General features: G+C 31.0%; 1 protein-coding gene across 5 annotated transcripts in view; it reads right to left on the bottom strand.

Moving 5' to 3' along the window:
* Positions 1-14,328, bottom strand: part of LOC108756048 (zinc finger protein 569-like) — a 78,612-nt gene extending 64,284 nt beyond the window's left edge. For 2 of the 5 annotated variants that reach the window (XM_018499603.1, XM_018499607.1), the window contains exons 1-13: positions 14,176-14,328; positions 13,905-14,043; positions 13,096-13,357; positions 10,820-10,941; positions 10,619-10,734; positions 10,332-10,483; positions 10,089-10,257; positions 7,516-7,888; positions 7,002-7,339; positions 6,453-6,799; positions 6,239-6,312; positions 5,959-6,178; positions 5,705-5,871 (exon numbers count right to left, since the gene is read on the bottom strand). In XM_018499603.1, the coding sequence (XP_018355105.1) occupies positions 5,705-5,871; positions 5,959-6,178; positions 6,239-6,312; positions 6,453-6,799; positions 7,002-7,339; positions 7,516-7,888; positions 10,089-10,257; positions 10,332-10,483; positions 10,619-10,734; positions 10,820-10,941; positions 13,096-13,357; positions 13,905-14,030 (2,466 nt within the window). In that variant the 5' untranslated portion in view covers positions 14,031-14,043; positions 14,176-14,328. The remainder of the gene's footprint in view (positions 1-5,704; positions 5,872-5,958; positions 6,179-6,238; positions 6,313-6,452; positions 6,800-7,001; positions 7,340-7,515; positions 7,889-10,088; positions 10,258-10,331; positions 10,484-10,618; positions 10,735-10,819; positions 10,942-13,095; positions 13,358-13,904; positions 14,044-14,175) is intronic. The other 3 variants (XM_018499606.1, XM_018499604.1, XM_018499605.1) reach the window with 3 other exon arrangements.
* Positions 14,329-14,988: the final 660 nt, after the last annotated feature.

Raw genomic sequence — 14,988 nt, 5'->3', positions numbered from 1 at the left:
ACGTTACCATTAACGTCATAATCGTATTTATTAGCGCTATCTGCAACCCCGCGTACAGTCTGTAGCACTAAATAGTGTGAATGGTGTCTTCCCGAATGCATCCCTTGTATTCATTGCGTTCCGTTGATTTCATTAGCTTTTGTACGCTTTTGTGTAATGTTGCGTCAATCGCATTGTGTTTGAATACATCCTTACCAGGATACACAGCGAAAAGGAGGATAAGTAATCATCATTATGTCTTTATCGAAAATTCAACAGTTGAAAGCGCTTGATAAAGACAAAATGATGATTATCTATGCACCTTTTCGCCGTCACCTGTATTCCAGCAAGGATGCCATATTCAGACACAATGCAATTGACGTAACACTACACAAAAGCGAACAAAAGCGAACAAAAGCGAACAAAAGCTAACAAAATCAACGAAACACAATGAACACAACATAATCAAACATAGCATGTGGCAAATATGGTGATAAAAATATCGCCGGAAACGATGACAGTCATATTAAACATTAATTCCTCATTTCCGATTGTCATAATTATAAGGTCGCCAAATGCTAGTAACGCAAAAACCATGGCAGTTTAGTGGCCCTGGCCCGTATGAGGATCCGAACCATGGAGGATATACATAGAACAAGAGACCAAATTTATATGGATGAGGCCGTCAAGTGTGATTAAATATGGTCATCTAAATTAGTTCTAGATGTCGCTTCCGTTCCACGACATCGCAGTTTGCATGGTAGATCGTATCAGTTTTAATGACAATTTACTATTAAAGCATAATGTCAAAGAATATCTATTCTTTGATTATTGTGTGTGATTGTATGTAAGTCACGAAGTAAGAGAAAAGGAGACCCAACTCAATAGCACGCAAGCTAAAAAAAGTGGTCCTAATCTGACCTCTAATTAGCAGGGAATCCGCTGAGCGGAATGGATTTTTACATTTAGGCGCCATTTGTAAAGCAGTGTCATATAATTAGATACATGTTGCGTCACTGCTTGCTGCATGTATTTGTTGCCGATTTGTGATTATAAATCCAATGAACTAAGAAAATATTCAAAAAAAGGTCTCTAATAATTATGTGAATCATATTATATCGTAGTGAGAAATGATAATAGAATCGACATCGAATCGACGTCGAAAGCATCAAATCGACATCGAATTGGCGTCAATTCGATTTTATTGTCACTTCTCACTGGGTATTCCGACAACAGGAGATGATATATTTTATGATGTAAATATTAATGCTGGTAATTATACAGTTTAGAGGTCCCACCTCAAAAATCAATAAAATTAAGCTCATTCAACGCGTTTTTGCATGAAATGAAAGAATTTGGCAGAAAAAAATATCGCTCTGCCCCGCAAACCGAGATATTAAACGTTAAAATTGACGATTATTAAGATCACAGAGAAATGTGTCACAGAGACAAAATGAAGTCTATAATTGTATTGTTGTTGTTGAGTCTGTTATAGAAACTTGACTCGATGTAAATTTATAACAATTATTGAATGGTTTCTGATAAGCAACAATTATTATGACAAAATATATTAGTTATTCTAGAAGCTTCTCGTGTAATTCTCGATGTAAATTTATAACAATTATTGAATAATTTCTAGTAGGCAAGAATTATTGACAAAATATTTTAGAAAATTTAGTATTTGATTTTTTAAGGAAATAAAAATTATTTTGTAAGAAAAAAAATATTCTTTAATAACGTAAAATATGACCTCTGCACGTTTAAGCTACAGAGACGCTCTTGAGCCAGAGCGTCACGTGAGCGTCCTGTGGCTCAGCCGCCGAGTCTCGAACGCTAGTGGAGGTAGCGGGTCAGAATCGGCCTGAAATATGCAAATCTTTGCGAGCACTGATTTACATATAAAAAAAGTTTGAATTTTTAGAATTTCTGTATCATTTTATAACTGTTCAGAAAATATCTCAAATTTTTTAATACAAATCTTACATACAATATTTTAGAATTCATATATATTGTATATGAAAAATTTTATTTAAAAAATATAAATATTTTGAGTATATAGTTCTGAAATGTTTTTCAATTCTTATTATAACTCCTATTCACTTCAACGAACGCGTTAAAGTGAGTAAGAGTTATAATAGGAGCATGCGGCGCAAACAAATGTTGGTAGTACTAAATAGTACATGATAAAAAGAGATCAAACCTAAATGATGTACGTACGTCGAAGACAACTAAGGTTGGCTAAACTTCCATGAACGATCATTGTGTAAGCGAAAAAACAGAGAATTAGAGAGAGACGCTTGCAAACTGAGCACACCATGTAATTCTTCTATCATGAGCCGGACCGCCGGCCTGCTTAGGTAAGATTAATTGCAAATGGTGCCCAAACATAAAAATCCATTCCGTTCAATGAATTTCCAATTAGGGGTCACGAATCAAGATCATTTTCATTTCACGGAGTTGGGTCTCCTCTCTTACTTCGTGGTGTAAGCGTATATGAGAGGAGTTTTGTAGAGTTCCTCTAGTAAGAGTTAAAACATAAGAGCAGAAGGATCCCATTGTTGAGTGTCGGGTACCGGCTGAAAACAGCACAATTCCACCATAGTTGATAGTTGATAGTCCGATGTCGCGTTCGCATCTTTTACACTATAAAACAGTTGCTCACACCAATTCAGATTCACTATCACATCGAAAATATCTGCAAATGGCGGCGTTTAAAGAGACTCGAAATTTGACCAATCAGGAATCAGTACTTCTCATGATTTGACTCTTACTAGATAGACTCTAGAGTTTTGTTATTCGAATGCCACCTACCGAGCATCACCAATACTAATTCAGAAACCTGATTTTGACCACACTTTTCAAAGCCTAGTTCAATCTCCTGTTCTCTATCCTCCATGATCCGGGCTTAGAGATGCTGTTCCGACTGTCGGATTTCGGAAAACAAAATTTCGGAAAAGTAATAGAATGGGGGGTTACACTACAATTTCCATAAAAAAAGAGGAGATAATGTTGGTAACAACGAAAACCTCTAAGTATTGCAATTTAATTTTCTATAGATTAGTAATATCGTTTAAGTAGTAAATCTGTCAGTAGAGGTTCTTCCAGGTAACCTTTTTGATATATGTGATATACGTACGCGTACGTAATAAACATGTAATAAATATATTTAAACGTAAATGTTAAATATATTGTGACATAAAATTAGAATAAAATAAAATAAAAATAACAAATAACTGAAAATATAAAGTGCATAGACATGAAACATCCAAATTTCTTGGTGAGATTTAATCATGATACCTGAAAACAAAAAGAGAATCAATTATATTCAATTTAGAAAGAAATAGAAATAAATGCAGAAAATTTGGATTTATTGATTATTTTGTATAAACTGTCCCAACTCTGTGGAAAAAAGGAAATAAATTAATGAATATTTTAATACTCTATTCTTTTTTATTCATCTTATTAGTCTCTATGCACTTCATATTTTCAGTTATTTGTGTGATTTTTATTTAATTTAATTCTAATTTTATGCCACAATATATTTAACGTTTACGTTTAAAAGATATTTATTACATATTTATGGTATTACATACGCATACACGCATATCACATATGTCAAAAAGGTTACTCGGAAGAACCTCTAAACTGACAGATTTACTACTTAAACGATGTTACCAATCCATAGAAAATTAAATTGCAATGCTCAGAGTTTTCATTGCTACCAACATTATCCCCTCTTTTTTTATGGCAATTATAGTGTAACTGAATGGGAATCAATCAATCTGGGGATCAATTGTGGATTTTAAAAGGAGGTGAAAATTACAAAAGTGAGTAAAGATTACTAGGTATTGACCAATTAAATTATGAATACTCTAATGAATTTGCTCACTTTTGTAATTTTCACCTCATTTGAAGATACACAATTGACCCCTTGGATAATCATGTAACTCTTTCGCCAGGGCGAAAACGTGAAAAGTGAAAATTCTTTGTATGTATGTATGTGTGCATATGTACGAATATACATATATAAAAATTTTTAATTTTCATGTTTCCGCTCTAGCGGAAAAGTTATATTGCTACCCAGAATCAGAGAGAATCAGCAGATAGCGTTCTCTTCTCTGATTGGTTCCGCCATTTTTTCGCTCATTTCCACAAATGTGCATGTGTGCACATATGTATATATACATACACACACACTAATACAATACTAGTGTGTACAGCATCATATGTTCCATCACGTTTCTACCATATCTCCTATTCACTCCAACAAATGATAGCTTCCGGCTGAATCCGCTCCACTCTCTCTTGATTCTCTCTGCCCAAAATTATTGATATGCATTACTGTTCGTCTGCACATTTACATAATATACAAAAATTTCAGACCGATTTTATCCTCAATGATATAAATAGTTATATTTTTTTATGCTGGAAAAATGAATACTTATATATTAATAAAATACTAATACTATCGTTAAAATAATTAATACTATCGGTAAAATACTAATACTAATATTAACAATTATTTATTAATAATGAATTTCTTTTTATATGTATAGAAATTCAATTTCAATAATCTTGTATTTAACGTATATGTGCAGGCGAACAGTAATGCAGCCTAATAATTCTGATTGGTTGATTCCACTCACTCTATTACTTTTCCGAAATTCCAACTGTCATAATGTATCATTTTATCCTTCTTTGTTAAATGGTAAACAACAAGGACAAATGATTCATCATGCGTAACTCGGAACGCATCTCATCTCATTAGGCATTGCAACAGCCAACACACATATTTTCATATCGATGAAATTACAAAAAATATTAAATAATATCGAAATAAGAAATATTAATTCTATTTCTTTTATATATTTAATATAAATTCTATAGTTTGTCATAAATTTACGTTAATTTTAGTTTAATTAAAAATATCGTTTTTTACCGTAAAAAAGCTAGTTTTGATAAATATTCAAACAACGGATTCACCTCCAATAACTTCGACCTTGACATATATTATTAAAATCACAATAGGATCCATCAAAGCTTTAAACGACACACAAATCGACACAGTATCTAACATGGTGTTTTCCAGCAACGACTCGCTACGGCACGATTAGACACAATCGAAAAGCATAGTCGAACACAGAGTCTGACTCATAGTTGTCAATTTTTGAATGACGCTCTAGAGCATTTTTATCTTATACATGTGGTATTATATAACAATTATTTTTGCCATTTGCAATTTTTTTATAGATTTTGTGTAATATATTTTGATATAATTCTGTTTTTTGTTTAAGGGAGTTTTCCAACAAGAGTGACACAGTGTGACACGGTGAATCGTTGCATCTTATTGTTCGCCAATGTTAAACAAGGATGAGGTGATCACTGTATTGCACAGTGTCGCTTGTTGGAAAATTCTATATATATATATCAAGAAAATATATATATCAAGGTCATCGGAGATAAATTCATTGTTTTCAATATTTGCCCTAATTTTTATTTGATACTTTTCTCCAAAGTAAAAAATATCGTTTTTTTTACACTAGTTAAAATGTATATAAATTCACACGAGAAATATATATTAAAATACTAAGATCCATTTCGATCGAACACTCAAGGATCTCTTACTTAATTTATTCTCATTGGTCTAAATACATATAATATTAGAATTGTTAATAATATAGTTTAAATAAATATAATAAGATAATAGTATATTCATTTTTCTTACCTGCAACTGTAAATCCGATTCCGATAATTCAATTTCTGACTGTTCCTCATTGTTGCTAGTTGCATTACTCATAATTTTATCGGTAATAATTTCGTTAGTCTCTAAACGTGGCAAAGAATTTGTATTTACTGCTGTCTCATCTTTGTTTTTGATCGCGTTAGCGTCAACTAAATTTCCATAAAATCGAATTAATAATTGGTCAATTAATTAATAAGTTAATATATAATTATATATAATTAAAAAATTTATCGTACCTAAATGTAGTGTACGTGATTGATCAAGATCTTCAGGATCCTGTGTATGATAGGATACATAAATAATTTGTTGGATTCCATCATTAGATGTCTCATCGGTCGCTATTATTTGATCATTGAATGTCTGTTCGTCTTGTGAGTTAGGCAGAATTTGCCACACCTCGCCGATCGAAGATCCTTCCGATCTTTTCATAGTTAATGTCTTATTTTCCCTGTGTACCTGCAAAAATCGATAATTATTACTGATTATTAAAAATTTAAAGAATAAAATTGCTAGTACCTTTTTGTGTTTTGTCAAATTTGAACAGTCGGCAAAAGCTTTACCGCACACGTCGCAAGAATAAGGCTTAACACCTGCAAAAAATTAAATAATTAATATTTTTGAATTGTACAAAAGTTAAAATAATACACAAGAACAGACATTCATCTATATATTTGTGATTATTATATCCTTTTATTTAAAAAAAAAAAAATAATTTATAATTTTCAATTACCAGTGTGCAAGCGAAGGTGTTTCTTGAGCGCCCATTGCTCTGTAAACCGGCGGTTGCATTGATTGCACTGGAACGGACGTTCTCCCTTGTGCCGGCGCACGTGACACTTCCATGTATCTTTGTGCAAGAAACTCTTCGAGCAGAACTCGCATTTCCACGGCCGTTCGCCGGTATGCCGTTTTACATGCAGTTTAAATTGCGACGACGTGGTAAACTTTCGGCCACAGAAATCACAGCTGTATGGTTTTTCGCCAGTGTGAATGCGCATATGTTCCTGCAAATTGCCATTCTGCGAGAAACTCTTTTGACATACCGTGCAGGTGTATGGTTTTTGACCGTTGTGCCATCTAAAACAGTACAATTTTTAAGATAATATATTTATTTTTGCAGCAGCAACCAATTAAGTCTTAATACAGATTTGAATAAAAAAAATTAAATAAAAAGTACGATGTTATTTAAAAGTTATGAAGAACTTAAGAACGCGTATATTTATTTCTCTTTAAATTTTAGAATTTTTATGCATTAAAATAAATGATATGTTCATATTACCTGTAATGTAAAGTGAGACTAGTCTTGTGTGCAAATTGTTGTTTGCAAATCTCACAAAGATACTTTTTTTGGCCCGTGTGAGTAGACTGATGATTAATTAAATTTGCCTTTGTCTTGAAGCTTGAGTTACAAAACTTACAAGCATGTGGCCGATTATCCGAATGCACCAGTTGATGTCGTTGAAGCAACTGTTTGTGCTTAAAACTTTTGTTGCATTTATTGCAGACAAAACGGCGCCCATTGTTGTGTTCAGCTTCCTTGTGATACAAGACGGAACTTGGATGATTTAGGACTTTACCGCAGATGTCGCAAGCATAATCCTTATCCGGTTTATTTTTCTGTAACATTATATAAAGATTTAAAAAGCTCTAGAAATATTATGTACAATTTAAAAAAATTATAAAATTATATGAAATATTTAAAAGTTGAAAATATTTCTTTAAAAAAATTTTTTTTAATATTATAATGTAATAACTTTATAAAAAACTATTGTTATTACTTATAAAACACAAACCCCGTTGTGAGTTGTTGTATGTGTTTTTAAATCCGATTGATTTGTGAAATTCTTATCACAAATATTACAGGTAAATTCTTGCTGCTCGTGCACTACTCTCATGTGCAATTCGTACTCCTGTTTCACTCCAAATTGCTTGTCACATTTTTTGCATGTATAAATCGTATTTCTGGAATCTTCTGTTTCATCTAATTTCATCGTGGAAATGTTCTGCTCTGTGCTGTACGTCTCATGCGGTTCCTGTGTCTCAACATTTTCTTCGAAAGAATTTGAATTATGTTGAGTCATCTTTTGATGCAATGCCAGATTATCTTTACTGTCAAATGGCTTCTTACATTGTATACACTCATGTTTAATACTCTTGTGAAAACTCCTAAAGCAGTTAAGTTGAAGCAAAAATTTTTTGTTAAAAAATTGAATGTACAGCTAAAAATATCTTAATATTTTTAATGAAAAATTTTAAGAACTTGCAAATATGTGAACATTTATATACTTGTAACGTACAATATATATATATATATATAATTCAAAATTATAAAATAAAACATAAGAGAAAGGAAAGAGTTTAAAAATAGCCATATTTTTTTTATTTTGACCATAGACACTTTTGTAATCTATGCAATTATCATCTTGAAAGTTCATAAATTTATAAAAGAAAGCTTATTTACCCAAGAAAGCTTGGAAAATCTTCCAAAAGTAATAAAGTAGATTGTTTGAACACTTTACAAAAAATAACTCATTTTGTTTCTAATGAACGGTAGATTTCGATATTAATGATGCGTTTAGATTTAAAACATGTTGGACCATTAAATACTGTAAGAATACACTATCAGAAATCTACAAATGGACAGGATATCCTATCCAAAGCAAAACCGAAATATATATCGAAAAGTAAACCCAGTAGACAAAAATGATAATACCGATATATTTTGAATAAATATACCGAATAGGGGACTCTCCCCCCTCTATAATATATTATAGACATATATTGCCAAGGTCATGACCCTGTAACCTCCAGCCGTTGCTCATCCTTTATTAAAAAATTATTAACAAAAAAAGTTTAAAAAAAACATATACAAATATCCCTTTCCCATCATATAAAAAAATTTTCTGCTTTAAAGTATATTTTACAACTTTTCACGCGAAGCGACCGGGGGTGGTCCCCCACCTTCCCCGCTTGCTTGGGGGATCGGACGACTTTCATATTTTCTTATATAATTTTTATTTTTAGAGCAGAAAATTTTTTCTTGCTTTACTCTGCATACATGGTTTACGATACATGGTTTGGTTAGAGTTAGATTATTATATACCCATGTTTGGTTAGGGTTAGGTTATTATATACCCATGAGTATATAATAATCTAAAACTTGTTGCAGATTACTCAGGGTCATGACCTTGACAACATATGTCAAGGTCGTAGGAGGGAGGATACAATTACCCAAAAATGGTTCAGATAAAAGTTGTATGGCTTGAAAAGGAACAAATAAGGATAAAATCAATTTTTGAAAAAAAATTAATTTTTTAAAGATGACATGACGGTTATCTCCACTTTTTATTAATGGAATAATATAAATTTTTTTATATATATGTAATATGACTCCTTTAATTATTCTGCATGTTAAAGTAAAGATATAAAAAAACTAATGATTTAGGAGATAGTTTATTTTAGCACATATAGTAACATGAAATAATATTAAATATCTCATAAACTTGATGACTAATTGATTTCTTGATCTCTAGTCCTTGACACTTTTATATGAACAATTCTTTAATTATTTTGAGTCATATTACATAAAAAATTAATTTGCCAGATAGCAAAGCGTATCTCGCAAAATCTGACAAACAGAATCGCACAAATCTGTGATTGCTTATGATGTTGGCAACTTACCGTAGATTTGTCTTCAACGATTTCGAATATACCGACATTGTAGCAACATGCAGATAACAATGTGTACATATATTGCCAGCAATTTAACAGCAAGATAGCTGCGTCAATGTTATCTTGCGTTGTCGGCAATATGACAGCATTGTATGATGCTGCATATTATTATGGCAACATTATGGCAATAGTACAAATTTTAATGATGATTTTAAAGTTGTCGGCAAATTGCTAGTTGTTACACAATATTGTTATATCGTGAAGGCATAAAGTTATCAATAAATAAGGACGCAATTCTAGCAACGCATACTTAACAATGCATACTTAGCAAGCAACATGCTGGCAACAAGGTACATACGTTGCTATCTGGATATCTTTGGTCCAACGTGTATTAAATGTGAATACACCATTAACTTCGAAATCTATCGTTCATTAAACACAAAATGAATTTTTTTGCAAAATGTTCAAACAATTTACTTTATTATTTTTGAACGTTTTTCCAAGCTTTCGTGGCTAAAATAAGTTTTCTTTCATGGATGTATGGACTTTCAAGACAACTGCATAGATTTCAAAAAATGTCTATTCACGGCCGAAATTGGCCATTTTTAAACTCCGTCTTTTAACTTGCAGAAAAAGAATTTTATGTTCAAGCAGCCAAGATCTTTGTACATAATCCGTGCGTATGAAATATTACTTATGTACTATGTATCTGCTACGTTGTAGGAAACCCCTGCCGCAGAGTTGACATGTAAACTTATTTTTTCTACGACGCAATTTTGATTTCGATCGTATTCGTCCACGATTCATAATTACTACCTCACCCAAATCTGTACCTTCTTCTGTTTCAAGATGACCTATTACTTCTGAAAAATGTAATATGCATAAATTCAAAAGAATTTTTTTTTTAATTTCTTCTTTGACATTTAATTATGTATACCTTCGTTATGTATACCTTCTTGACCATCCTGATTAGCTTTTAACAAATCTTTCGAATCGTCAATCATTTCGGAATCATCATCTTCATCATCAATCACACCTTCTTCCTTGAATATTCTTTCCAATTCTTTTCCCTGCACTGCTTCTAAAAATCTGCATAAATTTACTTATTATATTAATCATTAATATTAAACATTAATAATTATGTAAATTGTGAGTTATTATAATTTATATGATTATTATAGTAGATTATAATTTACAAGTTTTATAATTTTCAATTTAACAAACCTTTTGGGAACTTTGCGCTTTCTTCTGCGTCTACCTTCACCATCCAATTCTTCTTCTTCTTCCTGCTTATCCTCTTCACCTTGACTCATAACTTCTGCAGGATTTTCTTTTGTTGCCTTATGTAGAATAGGTACGAGTATATACAATATATGGGTATTATAATATAGGAAACATTAACAATTAGAATTTATTGTTACAAACCATTGAATCTATATCTGTATGGATTTTAGGTGGACGTCCGCGTTTCCTTCTTGGTTTAGTCAAACCTTCCATCTGCAAACTCATTTCATGTTCTGCTGTGTACATAGATCCATCTGGCATGACTAGGAGAAAAGAGAGAAAAAATAACAAAATATCATAGATACTTGTGCAGTTGTGTGCCAATGCTATTAAGGATAGTTTTAACTGCACAAACTGTACACAAGGAGTCTATAAAGTTTTGGAATCAATTCACAGTTATGAGAAACCGCGAAATATGTGTTTCTTTAAAAGGATTGAGGAGATTGCCTCTGCAAGGGAGTGTCCCAACTCAAACCAGACCCATTTCAAGTGAAACTTTTCATGTTGTAGTATATCTCATTTAATAAGATAAAAACAAAAATTTTTTAATTTCGAAGATGGATACATTGACCGTTTGAGTTATTCAAAATTTGAAAAATTCCAGATATTTGTTTATATCGTCAATACGTGTTAAATTTTCTGCAATAACTGTTCAGAAAAAAAATCGTTCACTTTTTAGCAATAAAATAATCGATCATGAAATTTCTATCTTACTCTTTGAAATGTTTTTTTAGACATGTCTTCATAAACTGTCGTAATTGTTGCATTAAGGGGATCCTAAAGTGAAGCCTAAACTCTGATGAGATCGTTGTTTTATCGATAAAATGCGATACATTGACATATCTTTATATACTACTACATCAATATCACACACACACGTACAATTTAACTAATCTTTCATATTAAGTATCTAAACCTAATTCTAAGTACTTAACATTGTTCATGTAATTTCTAGTCCAAACCAAGATTGTTTTATACGTACAAAGTATAAAACTCGTATATAAAACAAACATTATTACAAGTCGACGTTAAAAGTCGGTAACAAACTGTACTTTTTCATTTTTATTTTTTATAAAGTCGACCGGTTTAGACTACATTATCTATACTTTGATTATATTATTTATACTTATATTAATATTATTTATACTTATATTAATATTATTTGTACTTATATTAATATTATTTATACTTTGATTATGGAGGATTTTTTATCTGTAAAAGCAGTTAAAAAAATACTTATTTAAAAAAATTGATAAAACAGATTCACTTTAGGATTCCCTTAAAATCTTCAATGCTATTAAGGATAGTTTTAACTGTACAAACTGTTTTTTGCAGTACATAAGGTCTGTGTTCACGAAAATTTTATTACAGATTCCAGCGTACTCGAGCATGCTCTGAATCACAGTGAATTGCAGTAGCTTGTAGATATCTAAGAAAATATTTCAAAATATAAGACAGCAATTTCATAATCAAATATCTTACTGCCAAAATTTGAACAGTGCTCATTTTCAACAGCTTTCTGTAATAAATCCAACATGTACTGAAGGATAACAAATGGAATTTTTCAAATTTAACACTAAATAACTCCCAAACGGATCAATCTATCAACCTCTACATTAAAAACAAAATCTTTCTTTTATTTTCTTTTATATTATATGCTACAATACAGAGGGTTTATTTTAAAATTTGTTAATAGCCATTCTAGAGCATATCCTTGGAGAGGACAATCTCCTTAAATCCTCTAAAAAATGGCGCCTTGAAATAATTGAACACATATTTTCTGATTTTTCATAATTTTGAATTGTTTTCAAAATAAAAGGGTAATAATAAACTTTATAGCACACACACACACAGAGTGTCCTGTAAGTTTTTGCCAATCGCTTTTGTATAGATAGAGTGGACTAAACTGAATCAAAAAGTCCTTTACCATTTTGCAATTTTTGTAATGATTAATGAGATATTAATTACTAAAAATCGTTAAATATTGGTTTTTAATAATTTTTTTACTCAAACTATCAATTTTACACAAAAATAGCGAGAGATAAAAATTGTTTATTTTCTTCTCATAAAGTTCTGAGAATTTTTTCAGAATTTTTTCAAAATTTTTTAATACCGTATTTTCTTATGTTGGTAAAAATAAGAAAATGTAATACTAAAAAGTTAATAAAAAATTCTGAAAAACCAATATTTAGTGACTTTTAGTAATTAATATCTCGTTAACCATTACGAAAATTGCAAAATGATAGAAGACTTTTCGACTCAGTTTAGTGCGCTCTATCTACACAAAAGCGGTTGGCAAACTTACAGGACATCTTCTATATATATGTATAATATATACATATCAATATTATATGAAATATAATATAAAATATAACAATTTCACAAAATAAAAGATACTCAAAGAAAAAAATTCTTACTTCTAATAATCATTTGTTGCTCATATTGGTCATCCTGATTATCCTGATTAGTTGCAGTATCCATTTCCATTCCTTCAAATTCTACATTTTCCTTTCTATTGCGCAAATGTTCTGCTTTCCGCTGTTGCTCGACTTGATGTTTCCATAGTTCACGTATTTTACATTGACCAGCCACCAATAACTCAAAGAATTGCGCTGTTGCTTCCAATTGGATATTACAACCCGGACAAATTGTACGTGGTAATTTTCCATCATCATAAATCTTAAATTTATATGTTTATAATTTACAAATATGTTATCATAAGAATATAATTAATACGTAAGTAAATAATTTATAATCTACATTGTAATAACTTATATTATATTCTAATGTTTACATACAAAATAAAGATAATATTGCCAGTTCTTTTTAGGTAAACATCTTGTACAGTTTACTTTTTTCTCCTCTCTATGTTAAAGAAAGAAAAAAGATGACCATGCAAGAAATTTAAGTAAACAAAACAATATATATATATACAATTAATTAAAAAACTGTTTATCTGTGATTATATCATAGTGGTAATATGAAGGCAATATAAATATGTTCAAGGTATGAATAATTAAAATATCCTTGTTTAGCAAAAAGGAGGAGACGGGAGGGAAGAGAGAGAGTTCATAATAAAAAAAAGCTAAGGGATAATTGAACATGCTATGCATGAAATGATGAACATTTGATCAGTGCAGTAGCACTGTGTAGAAGACATGGAAATCGGAGTAGGAAATCAAGTTGCAGTCCGTATAACCGGCGTTTCGAAAACACAACGCCTTACCTTCAACGGCAGGTAACGATTTACCAGCGAGCATAGATTCGACTCGCCTGTCTCACTGATGAATAGATGCTCGTTGCCATTGTCCGCCGCGCACAAACGACAAATCGTTGAATCATATAGATGCATATCTACGATGTTCCTAATAGTAAAGTGAAATGACATCCCGAAATTAAATCATCTCAAGAAAAGACATAATGTATAAAAAAATATATATATTACGAATTTATGTAACAAATTAAATCGACAATGCCAAAATTTATTGAGTTTTTACCATTACTTTGTATATACAACGTTGAATAAGCACTAACCGCGCTGCCCTATATAAATCAAGGAATCATACTGATTCCACAATAAAAAGGTAATCTGCAGCAAATGACACAGTGTCGAGTGTAGCACGATCACGGTAAACCGTTGCATAGCTGCGTTCAGAAATATCACCTGGGTGCCCTCGAGTATTATTTTAGGTCCTGCGCACAATAGCAGGAATAAGGAATTAGGAATAAAGAATAAACGATTTTAAGAGACTCCGCACAATAAAAGAAATAAAGAACAGAGAAAAAGAATTTTAACCTATCAAAAACTGTGTATTCCATAATACATGATTTCTGATAGGTTGAAATTCTTATTTTGTTCCACGTTCCCTGTTTCTTTTATTGTGCGGAGCCCGTAACCTATCAAAAATCAGATACATCGGAATACGCGGTCATACATTAAAATTATTTATTTTTTATTCCTAATTTCTTATTCTTTCTACTGTGAGTAGGACCTTAAGCTTGCGGCACACGAACTTCCCAGTAAAAGAAAATGGATTAAAATGGATTAGAAATTTTCAATCCATCCAAATCCGTATTTTAAATATATAAAAATAAATTGGATTCCATATAAAAAATTTTTATACATGAAAAAGTTTAAATAAATTAAAGCAGTAATTACATGAAATTCTATAGTTATTAAAACAAAATAAACAAAATAAATGGCGAAAAAGAGTCGTCGCATAATATATATAATTAAAGATAACAGTCAAAGATACATAAAATAAAATTAAAAAAAAATAAAAAGTACAACGGCGTATATTAAAATATAA

This window comes from Trachymyrmex septentrionalis, unplaced genomic scaffold (assembly GCF_001594115.1).
Source record: "Trachymyrmex septentrionalis isolate Tsep2-gDNA-1 unplaced genomic scaffold, Tsep1.0 scaffold91, whole genome shotgun sequence".
NCBI lineage: Eukaryota > Metazoa > Arthropoda > Insecta > Hymenoptera > Formicidae > Trachymyrmex > Trachymyrmex septentrionalis.
This window is presented reverse-complemented; position numbering and strand designations above follow the sequence as displayed.